This window comes from Corvus moneduloides, chromosome 3, assembly GCF_009650955.1.
Source record: "Corvus moneduloides isolate bCorMon1 chromosome 3, bCorMon1.pri, whole genome shotgun sequence".
Taxonomy (NCBI): Eukaryota; Metazoa; Chordata; class Aves; order Passeriformes; family Corvidae; genus Corvus; species Corvus moneduloides.
In genome coordinates, this window is record NC_045478.1 from 41,908,117 (window position 1) to 41,927,713 (window position 19,597).

Genomic DNA, 19,597 nt, shown 5'->3' on the forward strand with positions numbered 1-19,597 from the left:
CCATATAGCTGACAGGGTGCAAGGATGCGCAATTACCCCAGCGCACTGACTTTCTCAATGTATCACTGTATTGAACACCCTAGTCTAATGTAAAACACCACCCTTAGGGTGCAGAGGTGCCATACACATCGCACACAGACTCCAGCCCCGGGCTTTATCCAGCCATTACTTGCCCATCTCTGTCCAGAGAAGGGCAACAAAGCAGGTGAAGGGTCTGGAGCACATGTTCCATGGGAAGCAGCTGAAGGAGCTGCGATTGTTTAGCCCGGAGAACCTTAGGGGGTGAAAGGAGCCAGGTGAGGGGGGGGGGGGGGGGGGTCAGCCTCTTCTCCCAGGCAACCAGCGACAAGATTAGAGGACGTAGTCTTGAACTGCTGCATGAGGGGAGATTGAGGTTAGACATCAGCAGGAATTTCTTCACAGGAAGGGTGATTAGACATTGGAATGGGCCGCCCAGGCATGTGGTGGAGCCACCATCCCTGGATGTGTTTAAGGAAAGACTGGATGTGGCACTCAGTGCCATGGTCGAGTCGACAGGGTGGTGTTCGGTCATAGCTTGGACTCGATGATCTCATCCTACATGGATCCGGCGACTACCATTTCGCGGCTGAAAAGCAAACAACAATCCAGCAAAACCTTCTGAAGAACTGAAAGATTTTTAGACCTTTCGGGTAAAAAAAAGAAGAAAAAACCAAACAACAAATGCAATTTGAATGCCCAGCGGAGGCCCCGGCCTTTCAGCAGCTGCCCACGCCCCCCGCTCCCGGAGCCCAGGGCAGGAGCGCGGCGCGCCTCTCCCCGCGGGATAACGGGGCGGGATAACGGGGCCGCCCGCCGCCCGCCCCGCGCATGCGCCCCGCCTGGCGCACGCGCCGCCGCCGCCCCGTCCCGGCGCAGCCCACGCGGCCCCGGCCCGGCCCGCGCGGCTCCCGCAGGGGCCCCCCCGCGCCCGCCCGCCGGCAGCGGCCCTGCCTCCCGCGGGTGAGTAGCAGCGCCGGCCCCGAGCACTGGGGAACGGCTCCTCGGGGCTGGGAGAAGCCGGGGCTGCTGTCAGAGGGACTGCGGCGGCCCCCGGGCGGTGCCGTCCCTCCTCCCCCCTGCGGAAGCCTCGCCGCGCCTCCCGCCCGCGGCTGATGCTCCCCTTGTGGCGGGGGCTGGCTCTTGGCTCCGCAGAGTGACAGATACGTGTGACCTCTCGGAACTCGGTGGCTTGCTCAGGGGATGGGAGCAGCGCAGCGGGCTGGGTCCGCTCCCCTCCCTTTCTTTCGACTCTTGTTAAGCAGCCTGGCTCTGCAGCGGCCCCGCCGTGAACTGCCCCGGGGAGCTCCCGGTGAGGGCGGGTAAAGGTCGCTTTCTTCTCGTGGCCTGCACCTGCTCTAAGTTAGGCGTGTTCCCATGTCCTTTCAAAGCGGGAGAAGGCTGGCGTGTTGAAGGCAAATACTCTAGTGTAATGCTGGAGGCTCTCTTACCACGTTTACAGCAAAGAATCCAGAAGGATTTCGTTTTGTTATTGCTGCTGTCTTTCTTAAATTCAAATCACATTTTCTGTTTTCTGGTTGTCACATTTCAAATACCTCTTTCTAAATTGGGTAGACCAAAAAGAAATCTTCTATAATTTGAAGTGTTTAAAAAGAAACCCTTTTAGCATGTAAGCACAGCTCTGAAGTTTCTGCATGCTGTATCTAATGTCTTCTTCCATATTTAATGATTTTCAAGCTGTTTTCAAAAAAAGGCTTTAGAAGAAGACTTTTTATATAGAGAGAGTTTTTGAGAAATTCCGGTTTTTTCTAACACTAGAAACACTCACGACATTCCCACACATATGGTCAGCCTCTGTTGCTTTTTATTATTTGTGAGATCAGAATGTGCTGTGTAAATAAATGTGCTCTGTAAATGTGGTGCTTTAAACACTCTTACCAGTCCTCAGTTTACTAAACCTCACCTGGTCAATCACTTGGAAACTAAATTAATGTTTCTAGATGCACATCTGCACTGTAGCTCCAGAATCAGGGCTTTAAGGCCTAGGAGCTTCAACTCTAGATAGAGCTGATCTGTCACTTCAGGGTTTTCAGTTTCATTGAGCTGGGAAAACTAAGTAGAAACTAAGCTTAGATAACTTAGCTGAGAAGCTTTGATCCCATCCATGAGCTACCAGCCTCAGTAGCTTCTGGATGACCTTACCCTTGATCAATAAAATCAGATTTTCAGAGTTCTCCTCTATATTGCATTTCCATTTGTTATGGTTAAGGAACATCAGAGCAAATAAGTTATAGTATTTGCTGATTCTTACTAAACTAGATAAATCAGTTTTATCTGAACCTACTTTCTTTGCATAGGATATTTCTGTTTTGGGATTTGTAAAACTGAAAGAAGCAACCCACTGGGCAGGGCACTGAAACTTGAGTTGTCTGTCCAGAATTATCTAGAGTAATTATCCGCCATCACCCCTTTCAACCACTTTTATTGGGTTTTTTTTTTTTTTTTTTCCTCACTAAAGAAACATTCTTATTTGGGGAAACATGTCAGGAAAAAAAGTTCATCATCTGTACGTTTTTTCCTTCATCTAGTGGAAAGGACAAACAGAAAGTTTCCCTGCACAAAAACTTAAGTATATAAAAAGAGGTAGTGAGGGAGAAAAAAAATCACTGGCAGGTAAGAGCTTGAGACATTCAATTAAGTTTGGGGAACAGATAGGAAAAAATACTTGAGATTTTTTCATAGACCCTTTTTCTTTTCTTTCTTCATGGAGGAGTTGCTTTAAGAAGAACACCTTGAGATTTTGCCTACTGTGATGAATTTCATGCTATTTATTACCAAAAAACCCAAGTTAATTTGGAACAGAGATGATCATAACGGGATGTACTTACATGTATTTTTTGCTTTTAATTCTATATAATTGCTTCCAAACTAAAAAGTAAAATAACTGTGTCAGATTTTTTTGTTTGTTTTGAGAAGGGAACTGGATGCTGAGGAAATACAGGTTTTAACTTTTCCCGGTAAAGCTTCATATTTTTCTAATGTAATGAAGGAAACTACTAAATGATTCATTAAAGGAGAAAGATATCTAAACCAACTCTTTCTTCCTTCTGACCTGTTACAGGTGGTTTTTTTCTTTTAAAATTTATTGAGTAGGCAAGAGAAAGAGCTCAAATTGCTTACATTTTTGGCTGGTAGATCTGTATGTGTAAACAAATGTGGAGTTAGAATCCAGAAGTGAGTCAGAGTAACTGCGTGTAAGATCTTAACCTGCATAAAGCTGAAGTTTTTCCTGTTAGATCCAAGCACACCCAAAAGTCCAAGGTAAGATACTTCCTAAGTCTATAGGAGTGACATGTACCTCAGTAAATTGTAATCAGGCTCTTAAAATTTGAAATGTCCATGACAAATACAAAATTACAGCTGTGCTTTGTCTAATGACTGTTGAATCAGAAATGTATTTTTAAAGTTTTTGCACTTGCAAGAATAGACATAACTTCATGTAGCTGTTTCACGGGGCATGTTTGCTCAGTCTGTTTCCTCAATATTGCCCTTGTGCTGTGGCACTAGCATTGATAAGGGTAGTTTACCTGTCACTGTCTCTGAAAAGTAGATCTGAACAAGATTAAATGGCACAGGAAGCACTGCCAACCTGTAGCTCTTCAATGCACCTTTTACCGTATACGTGTCTATGCCAGGTCTGAATTATATTATCATCATTGAGACTGATGTCTGCCCAAAAGAGAAGCCTTTACCATAGGTATCACTTCTTGTTCTAGAAATTTTGCACTTTGATGCTGACCCTGTCTAAGCATAGCAGAAGTTCATAATGTGCTATGGTAGACCAAGGTTTGTCTCAATGCTAGTTAAATGCTAGTCAAGGAGGCTGCTCATTTTTAGTACACTTCAACTTTTAATAGGGAGGGACCCCAACAATATTCCATTGAAAAAATACTTGCTAAAATAGTAACATGGAGCACCAAGATCAATTCCTGACACTTCAGACAAATCACTTAATAATAGTGAAATCTTGATCTAAACAGGAGGAATTGAGTAGCACATATGTCAAGCAAGAATAAAAAGGAACAGTTTCTTCGATATGGAATAGGAAAACCTAAATGAAAGACCTTGTGAACATTCCAATTATAGACATTGCAGTCATGAATTCTTTTTCACAGAAGAGATAAAATCATAAGTGCAGAGGTAGTTTATCGCTGGCAGTCCTGTATGTTGTTTAATGAAGATCAGAGGCATCGGGGTTAAATTAAATGAAATACATTAATACATTAGTCAGATGAATAATATTGTTTCCCTAAAAAAAAATCCTGACCCTTCAGAAAACTTCAGTTTGTCTAATGTGAAAATTGAGTTAAATTGCCAGGTAGGGGTAGCATAATGTACTAGAAAGAAGACTGAAAAGGTAAAGAAAAATATCAGGAGTAGTTTGAGTGTATTTAGAGTTAATTTCTTATTAAAGAAAGATGTTCTGTACTCCAAATAATCTCTGACAGAATTCTAAAATTGTGGGATGGATTGTTAGCTGTAGAAAAAGAATCCTGTAGTTTGACATAAAGTGTTGTGAAATCCTCTTAGCCTATATGCTGTAGAATAATTTTCCCTGACAGTAGCCAAATGTATGGTTTCACAATCCAGTTGGGCAAAATGAGCATCATTTTCATAGTCTTGCCTTGCTCCATCTTTCCTTTGTTGGCTTTAGTGCTGTGATACTGATTCAACTGAGTCCACTCCCTAACAAAGTAAAAGTGTATTGGCATTTTTGTGTTGTTTATTTGTGAAATGTTAACAGGGTTTTGCTCTTAAAGTAAATGAGTGACTTTACTGTGAAAACAAAATTAATCCCAAAAGTAAGTAGGAATAGACAGTAGGATGAGAGGATTAATATTGGAAATGGAAGCAGAAGTTCCCTTTGTGGCAGTGTAATACTGCTAATCCAATTCAGGCTATATTGTTAAAAAGCATATTCTAAAATTCCTTATCTAAAATTATTATAGCATTAGCAAACAGTGTATTGTGACAACTGAGCTCTATGTTAATGCACTGTAACACTGGTAGGAAACTAAGGTGAAATAATTTGTAAGTATTTTGAAATTACCTGTGTATATCTCAGTAAATTAAAATAAGATTCTAAAATTTGGAGGTCAGTGACAGAAATACAAATCACAGCTTTGCTATGTCTAGTGACCCTTGAATCAGAAATTTATTCTTAGATTTTCCAGTTTAGTGTTGTCAGTTTTATGCATAATCTTGTTCCACATAATTCTGTGGTAACCTAAATTTTGTTAATCCTTTTCTCTGGTTCTCTTGTGATAATGTCAAACAGGAATTAAAGTTATAAATAATCAGGCCTTCCATTACACTGATTTTCTTCCCCTTACTTTCAAGGTTCAAATCTTGTTGTGTACCATTGGTGTTGTTTTGAATTTAGCCCTGGAACGCTACATGAAGTGTCAGGCAGCTGTGACATTGTAGTAACTGGCTGCCAGTGGCTAACTTGCAGGCTTTCTGCTTGAGGTACATCCTTAATGCTATGCTGTTTTGTGTTTACATGATTCAGAAAAAAAATTAGAGTTTTAGATCTGTGAAGTTGCAAAGCATCATGGTTTTGAATTAATTTGCCAGAGTATTTTGTTAATATATTGGTTAACTAAACACAAAGTGGTTGGTCTGAAGCCAATAGGTTAGCCAATAGTAAATAGGTTAGTAAATGAAACCTGTATTCTGAACATAAGCTGTAGTTCAGTCATACCCCATTTTGTCTTTTACTCTTGTTCTGCTATGTTATTCTCCTTTCGTGTCTTTTGCTTTTTTCTTGTTTTCTTTATTATTTCTACCAGAATAGCATTTGCAAAACATAATAGTTCTGAAATAATGTAACCAGAATTTCTATTTCATGGTATTTACCTGGGTAAAGATAAAAGTTAAGTTCAAAAGTAAAATAGTTTATAAAATATTTGAGTCCTTGGTGGTAGAACCTCAGAATCTGACACATGTTCTCAAATAAAGAAATGGGGTTTTGTTTGTGTACCCCACCCCCCACAAAGTCTGTTAGTTATGCAGTCAGTGTATACATCACATTTCTCTCCATGTTATTTCTGTTATGTAGAGATTTAATGAAGCATTTCATACTGCTGAATACTAGGTAGTAAGAAATCTGACCTGAAAATATTTGTCTTTTGATCAGTTGCGGCCAAAATCCTTCTGTTGGGATTCTGAACTATGACATCATGGCAAGATTTCGCAGAAGAACATGCATCATTTTGTTGCTTTTTATTTTGTTTATTTGCTCCATAATGATGGCTTTGAAGACGCTGAGACCTGACAGAGCTGGCTTTGGGGATCCATTTGGACTTGGTTTGTTGCCGGAGCTTCAACAACGGACAGTGCTTTTAGACAGTAAACAGAATTCCCTAAATAGGGCTCAAGGAGATACTGTAACACGTGTCAGTAATTTGCATAGCATTGCTGTCAATACTATGAAGGCATCTTTGTCTCCAGTAAAAAAGCTGGAAGAGGAACTGTCTTCTCCTAATTATAACTTTCACATATTCTACTATACTTGGTATGGCAATCCACAGTTCGATGGTAAATATATTCACTGGAATCATCCACTGTTGCCACATTGGGATCCCAAAATTGCAAACAATTATCCAAAGGGAAGGCATACTCCTCCTGAGGACATTGGGGCCAACTTTTATCCCGAACTTGGATCTTACAGTTCCAAAGACCCTACTGTCATAGAAGCCCACATGAAACAAATGCGTTCAGCTTCTACTGGTAATGAATGTTAACGTTTCAGCATGTTGTTCATTTACCCAGCCTTATATATGTGGATGAGCACAACTGAGCCATCCTTCTCTTTTTCTGTGTAATTCAGGAAATGTCTGAAACTAGTAAATATCTTTATATCTCTGAGTTTTAACCCCCAACTGAAACCTACATCTTTAAAGCCATGTCTGATGAGTGTAACAACAAAGAAACATAAGAATGGTGTTTGTAATCCTGTAGGTACATGTTTTTCATGACTTACTGCTAAACACTGATAACATATATGGAAAATACAGAAACCTTCACTAGAATACATTGTCTGTGTATTTTATTTTTGGAGATGAATGCTTTAGTTTAAAGAACAGGTTTCACTAAACCATGCTAACATGCTCAAGAGCAGTCTGTTCACATATAAGTGGGTTTATTTTTTTCTCTGAATGATGTGTGTGCAATAACAATTATGTATTAATTGTTACTGTCCAAAATTACCTCCTTTCAATACAAATTGATGTTCACTTTTTCTAAATAAGATGAACTGTATACATGAGAATAGTCAATATATTTTTTGTGTCTTTCCTTGTTGTTGGGCTTTATGGTCCTTTTTGTGTTAAACTTCTTTAAAATAAGCAGTCGTATAGGCTAATATTAAACTCTGAACAGCTTCTGTAAGTGTAGTTGGAGCAACATGACCAGAGCTCACAGCATTATTGACACTGCTAATCACCTTGTATTGAATCTCCTTCATTCACCTAATCATTAAGGTTTAATGTAATTGTTATATTTTGATTAGTGATGTTTACTTGTGTAGTGTTTACTTCTTGGTTGTTGTTATCTTGTGGGTTTTAACCTAACCTTTATTTTGTACAAGGGTTAATACAAACAGGAAATTTCTCACTCTCTTCAGTAATATAACTCCATCAACAGGAGTAACAAGACTGGTGCAGAGAAATCTCAGATATAAGTTGCCAATAAGCACTGTTTTAGTCTTATCTGAAGCAAAATAATGCATGATAGTGTGATAAAGGCAAGCTTTAAAAGAATCTGTAATGTTTCTCGTCCTCTTAGTACAGATGTGTAAGAAAGCTGAACTGCTGGTGGAATAGATGCCAATACTAGGAAAAATGCTTTGCATAATCAATTTTTTTAGTAACTTCAGTTAGTTTTCCATGTAAAACTCAGCAATGCGAATGAGTAGTTCAGGCTTCCTGTGACACTCTTTGTAACATTACTGATAAAGAGTTACCTTTTTCCTGCTGTTATTCTGACTTACAGATTTAAGTACAATTTAATTTGTTCTCTCTCATCTAGATTTGACTAACATAAATCATCAACTTTTGTCCCTCAAGTCACTACTTCAAATACTGCATATTTTTTTAAGAATTATGCTTTGTTCATCTTTTGTGTACTGTGAGGCTGACTATTTACAAGTTTCTTCTTTTTCTGTCTTAGCCAGTGTCTGATTCATGACTGCATCTTGCATTCTGTCACATAATTTTTTTTTTCTAGCTGTTTTTGGGGCTTTATCAAGGATCTTATGAAAAAAAGAAAAATGTAAGTGGTTCTTTCAGCCAGTATTGTCTAATGATCAAAGGCATATAAGAGATTGGGGCAACAGGAGTCTCATGCAGTGCTTCCCTGTATTCTTCTTATATTTTAAACTTGTTTCCTTATCTATTAATTTCCTAATATTTTACAGATTAATACAGTAGATTTTATTCTTGAGATTGCTTGGAGAAATTTATTTTTTTCCACCAGTCTTTTTTTGTGATAGTCCACTTTGGTCTTTAGTGACTATTCTGGTTTTAAAAATTTATAACACTGTTTTTAGTGTCAAGTCCATCCCTTTTTTTTAGACTCTTGAAGTGGTACATAACTCTATTTTTTAACCACAGGAAAGAAAATGTTTAGTAGTCTTTCTCAGGAAAAGACCAAAGCAAATGTGAATTTAGATTCCTTGATCAACAATTCTGTCTCCTGAACTTTTATGTATTTCCTAAAGGTGTAAAAGAGGATCTTGTCAGATGTATTCAAGATACCCAAATTTGTTGCTGCTGTTCTGCTTTATACCTCACTCATTTGCATTTAGTCCTTTTCTTTTGTGTGAAATAAAAGATAATCTGATAAAATGCAGTAAAATACTGCATTTTGCTTTCCTGGAGCAGACTGTCTCTTGTGATAATCTGTTATTTGTGATTTTCTTTTTGATAAAATGCAGAGAGAATGTGCCTAAAGGTAGTTGAACTCCCTTCTATGTGTAGTGAGCACAAATTTCTGGTTTGGATATTAGGTGATTATGTTTTCACTGTAATTTATGATTTCTTTTTCCTAATTTTGGAATTGTTTGCTGGAAATTGTTGGTCAGAAATGTTATAATGTTAGTCAAGTAGGTAGAATTTAGAATATATACTTTCCTAGCTCAGTAAATTTATTCATGTACTTAAATCATTACCTAGTTAAAAAGAACCACATTGACTTATTCTTCCATATGTTCTGCATTCCATTGTTAGGAAACTACTTCTACATCAGTATTTCATGTACTTCTTTCAGACTTGGCTTCTTTTTGATATTGTTTCCAGCTGCACATCTAAGAGATCTAATTTGTTTATCTGACAGCATTTTATTTTAGAAGGAAAGGGTTTAGCCTTTCTGAAGAGGTATGTGGTCTTTTGCTTTCTTGTAGAGCATCAGAAAAATTTATAATATGAAAACATGGTATTTGTTGTATTTTTTCTGCACAGGACTGGTAGCATCCTTAAATTATTGAGAGTTACTGAAGCATTTTTGAAGATAATAAATTTAAAAACTAGTTTCACATGCGTGGAAGGGTGGATTACACCATAGTAACTGTACCAGCAAGAAAGAAGGTTGTGGGATTGCAGTCACTACTTCTAGTATTAAATGGTTGTTTTGTAGTAGAGCCAGAGGTACAATGAAGAAATATGGTGGTGAATAAAATTCCATTAGATAAAAATCTCATCACATGCATAGCCATCATCTCTTGAGTGTTCTATAAGCCATGCATCTTGATACTCTCTGACTGTATCGTGGCATAGCTATAATACCTTTGTGGGGAGCACTCTTTTCCTCTTGAACAACCTGAAGGTTGGAATGCTGTGCTGAAAGGTGGGAGGGAACAGCTCTTAAGTATTAGGCTTAGGACACTGAGTATAGATTTCTTCCCTTGACAAATGATCTAACCACTGTTTGTTTTGTAGTCCTATAAACAAAGAGAGGAGTTAAAATCCACTCTGAGAATACTGAGATTTTGTAACTGATTAAAAAGTAATTTGAGATTCTGATTTATATTATGTAGCTTTCACATCAATAATTGTAACTCATTACAATGTTACAGTATACATGTAATATATTAAACAACATGATTTAAAACTCAAGTTTTGTATTTCCAGGTGTAATAGTGCTTTCATGGTACCCACCAGGTATGGCTGATGAAAATGGAGAACCAACTGATGATTTGGTGCCAGTTGTTTTGGACTATGCACAAAAATATAATCTAAAGGTAAAGTATTTCTAAATGCATAAAATAGGAAAGTAATTAGGAAAGTAAACCTCACTATTATACTGCACTTCATTTTGGTCATAGAAGCCATTGAATTGCCCTGGACTTTGGTAGGACCTGAGTAATATTCCCTTGTAAGTAGAATAAATATTATAATCTGCTTTAGCTTGCAGAATCTAAGGCATACTGTATCTTGTGGGTTTTTATTTTTTTTTATTTCTTTTCAGGAAACAGTTTCTAAAATAAGACATTATGTTGTTTCTCCAGTGAGTCTTGGGAGATGAGGGAAGTATTACATACTCCAAAATACTGTGAAGTACAATGAGCTATAAACTAAGGACCTTTGAGAAAGAAGAAAGACTATCTTCGTTTTGCATTATTTCATAGCTTGCTAGCACCTGATCATAGAGGTCGGAGTGAGCATCTATGAGTAATAAAGACAGATTTGGAATATCTAGTTTGAACTAATGTCTTTATTCCAGAAGGTACCAGGAACATTTGCCTTGGATTGTAAGGTCAGAGACTCAGGGTTACTTCAGGGCATGACAGGATAGAAAGGCTAAGTTACTGACTTCTTAAAATAGGTGAAATATCAAGTCAGTTAAAGACTACATGAATTGATCAGTAGAATCTTAAATTGTGGTTTGGTTTTTTTTATTTTTAGAATAAAACTTGTATTTTCCTTTTGTTGTAATGGAAATGTGCATTTCATTTTAATCTCTCCAGTAATAAATTTGACTTTTTAAGTAGCTGCATGTGTTTCATCTCTGGAGTGTGCTGTCTGTACTGTGTACTGAAAACACAGGCTGTTCATCTGCTCGGGTTTTAGTCGGTCATGCAAGTTGCAGGACCTCAGAGAAATTTCCTGTCACTTGGGGTAACTTTAGATTCCTTAGCAAGCAGGAGGAAAGTAGGATGAATAAATTGGATACAGAAGTAATTTTGAAACTATTAAAAATATTGTGTGATTTGCATTATGTGACATAGGTTGCACTATCTAATAATAAATTATTAAAAAGACAGAAAATGGTATTATCCTGCCCCAAAATTTTCAGACCATCTAATGGAGTTTGCTCTCGCCTAAAAGAACTTGTTAACATTCAAGTCACAAAGGAGTCAGGGCAAAATGAAATAAGCTACCAAGGAAAATACAACAGTGTGTAATAGTATGGTAATGATTGGAATGTGGATGAAGCTGCTGTTACCACTTGGAAGAATTACTGGAATACAGATACTCAGTATAGATATTGCAGGAAATGCTACCTTCGCTGTAATGTTTTTAAGCATTCTTGCACTAGTAAGTTATTATAGTAAGTGTTAGGAGTCTCAGTAGACCAAAGCCAGTATACAAAATACGTTTCTATTATGTCTGCTAAGTAGAAGTCTGGGAGAAGATATACCCTTTCGATTTGCCTGGTTTTGATAGTTGGAAATGAAACATGAAATTATAGTGCTCTTCAACCTCTACTGTCAGTCTTAGTGATTTAGTCTAACACTATTTTTCTATAGTTTCTACTTAATAGGGAGATTGGCTCTGCAGTGGAAATTTTCTGCTGTTGCGGAGTTGTCAAAGACATTATTAAGTGCATTCTGCTCTAAACTGCTTCTGAAAAACTTGCTTTGATTAATGTAATGTATTCTGCCATGATTGTATATTTGAAAACAAATTTATTTTTACATTGGAATTCACACATATCAGTTAATCAATTCCTTAAGCTTCAAGTTTGACATTCAGAGCAGTAGCAGTACATTATATTAGATTTAGTTCCAAGAGCTTATTGCTGTTGATAAATCTATAAAATTTTAAATTGAAGTTTTTGTATCCCGTATCTTAAAATGTATTATGACTCTGAAAACTACCCTTGGAGCATTACCTTTAGCAGATTTTAATATATTGGTTAGAAATTAAATATTAAAATGTTTCATTAGTTTATCAGTTCTTTGACCTTCAAGTAGATAATATTTTAATTTTTAAGTTTTGTAGCTTTTTAAGTTTTCTGAAGCATGATTACCACTTGCTGTAGCCTAGGGAAAACAAAAGCAGTGTTCTGTTTTAATGTAAAAAACCTAAGTATTTAATACCAAACCTTCCTGGGATCTGAAGCTTCTGATGTCAGTAGTGCAGGAGTTGTACTAGGGCTGGATTATTCTCATTATGGACTGATGATTTGTTGGGTCTATAAACAACTGTATTTTTTGTGACTGGTACTTACTTCATACAATACCCAGTGCCCACGTATTCAGTAGTGTTTTACGTTTGTGTTGCTCTTACGTTTTCATCTTTCAGGTCACTTTTCACATCGAACCTTACAAAGACAGAGATGATCGCAGCATGTACCACAATGTCAAGTACATAATTGACAAGTGAGTTCTTCCAGATGGTTTCCTTTGGGGTTTCTTACATGCTGGTTTAGGGGACTTCTGCATATTATCTAAAGCTTGTAAAAATACATAAGAATGTCTGCTGAGACTGAAGAGAACTGAAAGGAACTTTGTTCATATTTCAGTGGTGTAAAACTCAGTCTGCTTTGTAAATACTGAAGTGTGACTTTTACATAGATTCTCAAAATTGCTTTCAAACATTCTTTAATATCACAGGTCATACTTTAGTTTAAAGCAGATACTTCAGATAGCAACATGTTATATAAATTAAATTAAATTAAATGTACATTTTGATAGTGACAAACTAGCAGATGGAGACTTATTGTGTTGACCTCTAATGATTTTAATTTATCTTGACAAAATCTGTACAGCTACTAGTTGTTTTGCTTATCAGTGCTGCTTAGACTGTCTTTATTTCACACTGAATTAGAGAACTGCCCTTCAGAGGAAACTGATAACTGTAGCACAGTTTGACACTAAGTTACTGTCACAGTTTAACCCCAGCCAGCAGCTAGGTACCACCAGTGCTGCTTCCTTTCCCTCTCACCCCCCAGCACTCGGGAGGTGAATCAGAAAGAAAAGATAGACTTTGTGGGTTGAGATAAGAGCAATTTGATGATTGAAACAAAACAGTATTATGATAATTATGTCAGTAGTATTATTAAGAATGTTAATGGAAAGGAGAAGGAGAGAGGGTAACAGAACCCAAGACAAAACGCTCACCACCTACAGAGCAGTGCCCAGCCCAGCCCTGAGCAATGTTCAGCCCCCTTCCAGGTAACTCCCTCAGTTTATATATGGGCATGACATGCTGAAGTGTGGAGTATCTCTTTGGCCAGCTCAGGTCAGCTGTCCTGGCCTTGCTCCCTCCCAGCTTTTTGTGCAGCTCCTCACTGGCAGAGCATGAGACGCTGAGAAGCTCTTGACTTAGAGTAAGCACTACTCAGCAGCAGACAAAACATAAGTGTGTTATCAACGTTTTTCTCATGCTAAATAAAAAAGACCACACCACTGTACCTACCGGCTACTAAGAACATTAACGTCCCTGCCAAACCCAGGACAGTTAATAATTTGTAGTAATTTAAAGGTTCTTTGAAGAGTTACTGTTTGATACTTCAGCAAACACTGGACTGAAAGTGGATATGGATTGCTGTGTTTCAAAGTCCATGCCCTGCTTTTTTAAATTAGTTTTTAGGACAAGTCTTCATCTCAGATTGTACAACAGTGTTTTCCAAATGGCAAATTTTGTCTTAACGATACTTGTTTGCTTTATAGATACGGAAGCCATCCAGCCTTTTACAGGCATAAGACCAGCACAGGCAGACTTCTTCCTATGTTTTATGTCTATGACTCTTACGTAACAATTCCTGAAATATGGGCAAATCTGTTAACTGTTTCTGGATCCCAGAGTATTCGAAATACTCCATATGATGCATTATTCATTGCACTTCTTGTAGAAGAAAGACATAAGCATGACATTCACAGAAGCGGTTTTGATGGAATGTACACGTACTTTGCCACCAATGGCTTCTCCTACGGCTCATCTCATCATAATTGGGCAGGTTTAAAAGCCTTTTGTGATAGTAACAACTTAATGTTTATTCCAAGTGTGGGGCCAGGTTATATTGATACCAGTATCCGACCATGGAACAACCACAACACCCGGAACCGTGTCAACGGGAAGTATTACGAGACTGCCTTCAGTGCAGCCCTTCTGGTGCGACCAGAAATTATTTCCATTACATCTTTTAATGAATGGCACGAGGGAACACAGATTGAAAAAGCTGTCCCTAAACGGACTGGACAGGTAGTTTACCTTGATTATAAACCCCATAAACCAAATGTTTACCTAGAGCTTACTCAGAAGTGGTCTGAGAAGTACAGAAAAGAACAAGAACAGTGGCTTATGTGAGCTGGTTTTGTTTCCTAATGCATTGACTGCATTAAGAAAGAAATTGAGAGCTGAGGAATCTGTTACTAGATGTCTTTATTATATCTTTTGAATGTATATGCACTACTACTGAATTTTAATTTTGAAAAGTAAAAAGATTATGAGAATATTAGCAATTATGTCTTACTGGATATTTTAGTTCAAAAATATTCAGGGAAAGCTGTTGTTTTCAGTTGTTGGTTTTTTTTTTTACTTTGTAACTTGCATGCTGAGTTTTCAGAGCATCTGCATGGGATAACTCTACATGACCAAAGTATAACAAAAAATTGGCACAGTTCCTTACTTCCTTTATTCCTGTGTTTCTAATCAAACTGATACTGTAATCTAAATCCTCATAGCTTCTTGCAGGATGCATGTCTATAATGTGTGGAATAATCTACATTTATGCTTTTTAATGCTTTGCACACAGAGTTCTTGACATATGACTAGCTTCTGGTAAAAGCACTGAAGAGTTATGTGTGATGCAACACCACTGGGTTTTGTTTAAAAGGAAAAAAAGTATTTGAAAGAAAGTTCCAAAGAACTGCTGAAAGATTTCTAGTTTACTTACATTTTTTCTGTTTGGTACATGGTGTAGACTTCTGCAGATTACTGGATACCAACCAGGAACATTTTTTTTCTATTACTTTGAATTAAAAATAAAAGAATTTTGAATTTGAGTGGAAAATATTTTTTGAGGGGAAAAAACCCCTAAAGATGCAAAAAATTTATTAAAACTTCTATTATTATGTGTTTTCTGCTAATTGACTGCAGACACAGATCTAGTGTGGTTTTTTTAAATGTTTAAAGTTTCTAAACTTAAATAAACCTAATATCTTACTAGTCCTACAATAACAATAATTGTAGGAAATACTTTTTTTGTTTCTGATTTAGGAGCAACCTAGTTTGGTAGCAATGAGAGCTACTACCTATTTGTTTAATTTGAAATCTGAGATTTCTCTTTTTCATCTAGTCCATTTAGTCCAGAATTCAGAATTGTAGATACTAAAATCTTTCTGTTGTTCAGATAAGCACTCTGCCAATGCTACCTGTAAGACTCTGGTGTGGCTGGAACTGAGTATTTTCAGTCCTGAGAATCTCACTTGCCAAATGTTGTAATTATTAACTGGCATTTTTTATGAGGTTTGAAAGGTTCAAGTCACACAGACATACCTCCTCAGCAATACATTTTTTTGGATTTTCGTAGAATTTAATAAAAAAGCCCTAAACTTTGGAATAGTGGAAATTGCAGTGTTTTGTTTATTTGCAGTAAGTGTTTAAACTTAGCAAAGTGGATTCTTTCTTAGTTGTTCATTTTATTTTTTTAATCTATGTATAAGGTGCTGATCCTGTGTTTTAGTTCATATGCTGAAACTGTTGTGACCACTAGTAACAATCAGAATTCAATTTATTTCAGCAGAACCCATGAAAATGACACTCTTTACTCAGATCTCACTGTAATCTGTCCGTTAAGTGGTATGGTGAATGGGAGGACTTCTGTTAGAACAGAAACCAAACTACTATGTTTTTTCCGGAGAACTGTCATTCCAAATAAATACAAGCCCATTACCTCTATAATTTTCTAGAGTCTTTCTGGTATGAAAAAGGTTTGTTTATATATCTCTTACTTATTTACAGTTTAGTTTTCTTGTCATTTCTCTGCAGTTGCTCAAGCAGTGAGGTGTCATCTAATGCCCTTAGCTGCTTGAAAAAATACAGAAATTGCATGGCAGATATATAGCCTGGCATGTTGAAGTGTGCCTCTAGAGTTACTGGAGTCTTATTAATCTCTCTTCATATTTTTTTTAATTTTCCTATTGCATTTCTGCAAGGTCTGAAATGCCTCTGAAAGAAGTGTTTACTAACACTCGTTTTGTTTTGCTTATTCTCAGGTGGATAAATTGACATAGACATAGGTATGACCACAGTCAAAAAATAGTGTCTGAGACATAAGAAGCACTTGTTAGATTTTTACCACTTCCAAGATAACTGCTCCCTTTTTTAAGGAATCTGATATTACTTATTTTACTATAAAGCCCTTAAATAGCTATACATAACTCATTTTTATGATTTGTTCTATGTTTATGCTTTTACAGCCCAGAGTCCATATATTTATTTTAAATGTGAGAGAACAATTAAATGTTTTGCATATGTTACTAAAAAGTCTTCTGAAATCAAACCTTTCCAAAGGACAAGTCTCTTTGTTTTCTCTTTGCTTAAACTTTTGTCATCCACTGGTCTTTTCTCACTGTAGTTATCTGAGCACTTTACTGGTCTTGACAACTTTGCACTCACCTTTCAGCCCTTACTTTCTGCTGGTGGCAGTTTATTTTCTTTGTGACTGTGAAAGTCACTCCTTTGTTGCTGTGTATAGAAACATTTGAAATTTGTCGTAGGGTATTGTACAACTGAGGTGATCTGTCTTGTTTAAAATACAGTTTATGGTAACAATGTAATGGATCTTCATTACTCTGAAAGACTTTTGTAATTGCTGTAAAGGTATCATTTAGCTCTTGCCATGAAGTGATTTGGGTCATGGCACGCTGATGTCTAATGGGACCTTTAGAAGAATTTACAGAATTTCTGTAGAAAAGAATGAAAATTAAGTGCCTAGAAATTCATCACCCCTGAACACTTACTGTGCTTTTATGTGCTTGATGTGTTTTAAAACATAAATGTGCAACCTCACATACTATTTCAGAGTTGAGAATTGAATTTGATGATCCTAAGGAAAGCTGATGGAATAGCAGCTACTAGAACTACCCCACTAGCCTGACCCAATACTTTCTCTGTACTTAAAGCAAATCAGTGTGCTGCTTCCTCTTATAGGGAGTGGAGAGTGTTGCTTATGGACTATTGCTGCAGCTGTGATACTTATTTGAAATTTGAGTAAAAATAGGTCTGTGGGAAAGGGTTTGTACAAATGCAAAGGAATAAGATTGTTACAAAGGCACAGTTACTGGGGCAAGGGAGGAGAAAAGTTAATGTATTTAAGAAGGTGGTTGCTTCAAGGTTTAAGATTACAGTAGGGAAAAAAAAAGGGACTCCACGTGCAACCAGACTTTAGAGGCAGGGAAGCACATTTGTAATGATTTTGAGATTTGAAATAGATTTAAGGAATATCCAGATCTTATTTCACTTTGGTGTCCCATGACTTTTACTTCTTGGCCAACTGAAAAAAATACTGTAATGACTGTTTTTAATATTTTTACACTGATTAAAGGCATTGATTCATCTTGTTATTTCATAGTACTTAGAGTGATATGGGGAGATTTAAAAGAGATCGTGCCATGGTATGCCTCTGCAAATACAGAAATACCTGAAGTAATCAATCACATACTACTGACTGAGTATCCCCAGGGGGTAAATGGTTTCTAGACAAGTAGCAAGTCCTTGTGGTAAAAGAGAACATATTTTTAAAAGAAAATCTATAGGTTCATTTCTGCTTCTGTCAGTTATGATCAAGTAAATTATTTTAGTTCTGTGAGCTGTCTCAGAACTGAAGCTTAGTGCATCAACTCTGAAATAAGAATGTGTATTAAATCTTGTATAGTAGCGCATGTTTCTCAGATCTCTAATCTTGTACTGAATGTTGTGGGAAAACACGTGCTGATGCTGTTACTATTTTAGTGGCAAGCTATAGATCATTGTGAATATAGTTTCTGCAGTGATGTTCATTGTATTTGTCTAGTGCATTTCTTTTGAGGTGCCAGTGATTTGTCTCTTAAGAGGTTGTTGAAGCAGGAGGTTCTTCAGTGAAAACATTTTAATATAAAACTTGATATGTATTTGCTCTGCATAGTTTGAATTAACACATTAACAGTTCTTGGATTCAATTGAAAACATTTCTCAGGAGTGTCTTCAGCTCTGTTGACAGTAAATGGATCTCCAGGCACATGGATAAGGACTTCCTGTTACTTGGGGCACTTTTTTTTCTGAATCTTGTGAACCTAAAAAAGAGGAAATAAAGCATTTATAAACGAATTATTTGCCGCTTAATGTAAGATGAAAATCTCTCTCCCAGTCCTCCAAGTACTTGTCTTCATCCTTCTACTTGGTTAAAATTGTGTTAGTGTTTCATTTCTTTTTATCTTTTACTTTTGACCAGCATGTTAAATGTTCTATAAATTTCTAAAGTGACTGTATTTCTAAGATTTCATAGTTGGAATATTCAGTAAAGAGAATCTACAAGATTAATGGCACGGCAGAAAAGCCTGATGTGAATTTGATATTGTATAGGTGAATTTGTTGTGAATGGATAGTGTATCTTTGATGTGCATTGAACACAAATAAAAACTACATTTCTTTTAATACCCTACATGACTGTGACAGAGATGAATTTGCTTACATAAAAACAAAAAAAAATGTGTGTGTGTGTCTATTTAGATATGTGCATATACCTGAAGTCATTATTTTTAAAGTACTATATTGTAATAAAATTACAAACTGGGTTCTGCTACTTTTAAGTAAGCAGTGGTTTTAATTCCCTCTGATATTTACAGAAGACCTTTTTGCTTATGTATGCTTTCAGGAACAATAAATATATGCCCAAAAATTGTGATTTTGAAAGGAGTGTGTGATAGTCGGGTCTTTTAATAATACGGGTTTTGAAAGTTAATTTTTATTTTTCTATTACTATGTGTGTGTAAAACTTAGACTGAAAACAACAGGTTTACCACAATTTTTTAAACAGACAAGACTCCTGAAGTTTTTAGGTCTGATTTTATTGCATCTTATTAGGCTGCTGAGTTCACTACTGCATGGTGTTGCAAGTGTCTTTTGAGTCCTGAGGTACAAGTGTATGTTGACAAAGTAAAGCTGAAGTTTGCAGTTCATACTAAAGTTTAGGAGGGATGGGTGCACAAATAATTAGCCTTGCAGGAGAATGGTTTACAACGGATTATTACAGAAGGGTGAATGAAGTATTTGTTGCATTCTGATAGTATATTGTGCTCTTCAGGTATGAAAAGTCTGGAAGGTAAGTGTTGCCATTTTATTTTCAGTGT

The 19,597-nt window shown here is 36.9% G+C and overlaps 1 protein-coding gene across 1 annotated transcript; it reads left to right on the forward strand.

Moving 5' to 3' along the window:
• The first annotated feature begins 920 nt into the window (after window positions 1-920).
• Window positions 921-19,147, forward strand: MANEA (mannosidase endo-alpha). Its single transcript, XM_032105095.1, has 5 exons — window positions 921-981; window positions 6,179-6,771; window positions 10,170-10,279; window positions 12,567-12,643; window positions 13,937-19,147. The coding sequence occupies exons 2-5, from the start codon at window positions 6,222-6,224 to the stop codon at window positions 14,571-14,573; spliced, it is 1,374 nt and encodes a 457-aa protein (XP_031960986.1). The 5' UTR covers window positions 921-981; window positions 6,179-6,221; the 3' UTR covers window positions 14,574-19,147.
• The last annotated feature ends 450 nt before the right edge of the window (window positions 19,148-19,597 follow it).

Bases quoted from the DNA above. Each gene is read 5' to 3' on its own strand.
- MANEA (XM_032105095.1), top strand. From the start codon at position 6,222: ATGGCAAGATTTCGCAGAAGAACATGCATCATTTTGTTGCTTTTTATT. The intron at 10,280-12,566 runs GTAAAGTATTTC...TTCATCTTTCAG, and splicing joins CACAAAAATATAATCTAAAG to GTCACTTTTCACATCGAACC. The intron at 12,644-13,936 runs GTGAGTTCTTCC...TTTGCTTTATAG, and splicing joins GTCAAGTACATAATTGACAA to ATACGGAAGCCATCCAGCCT.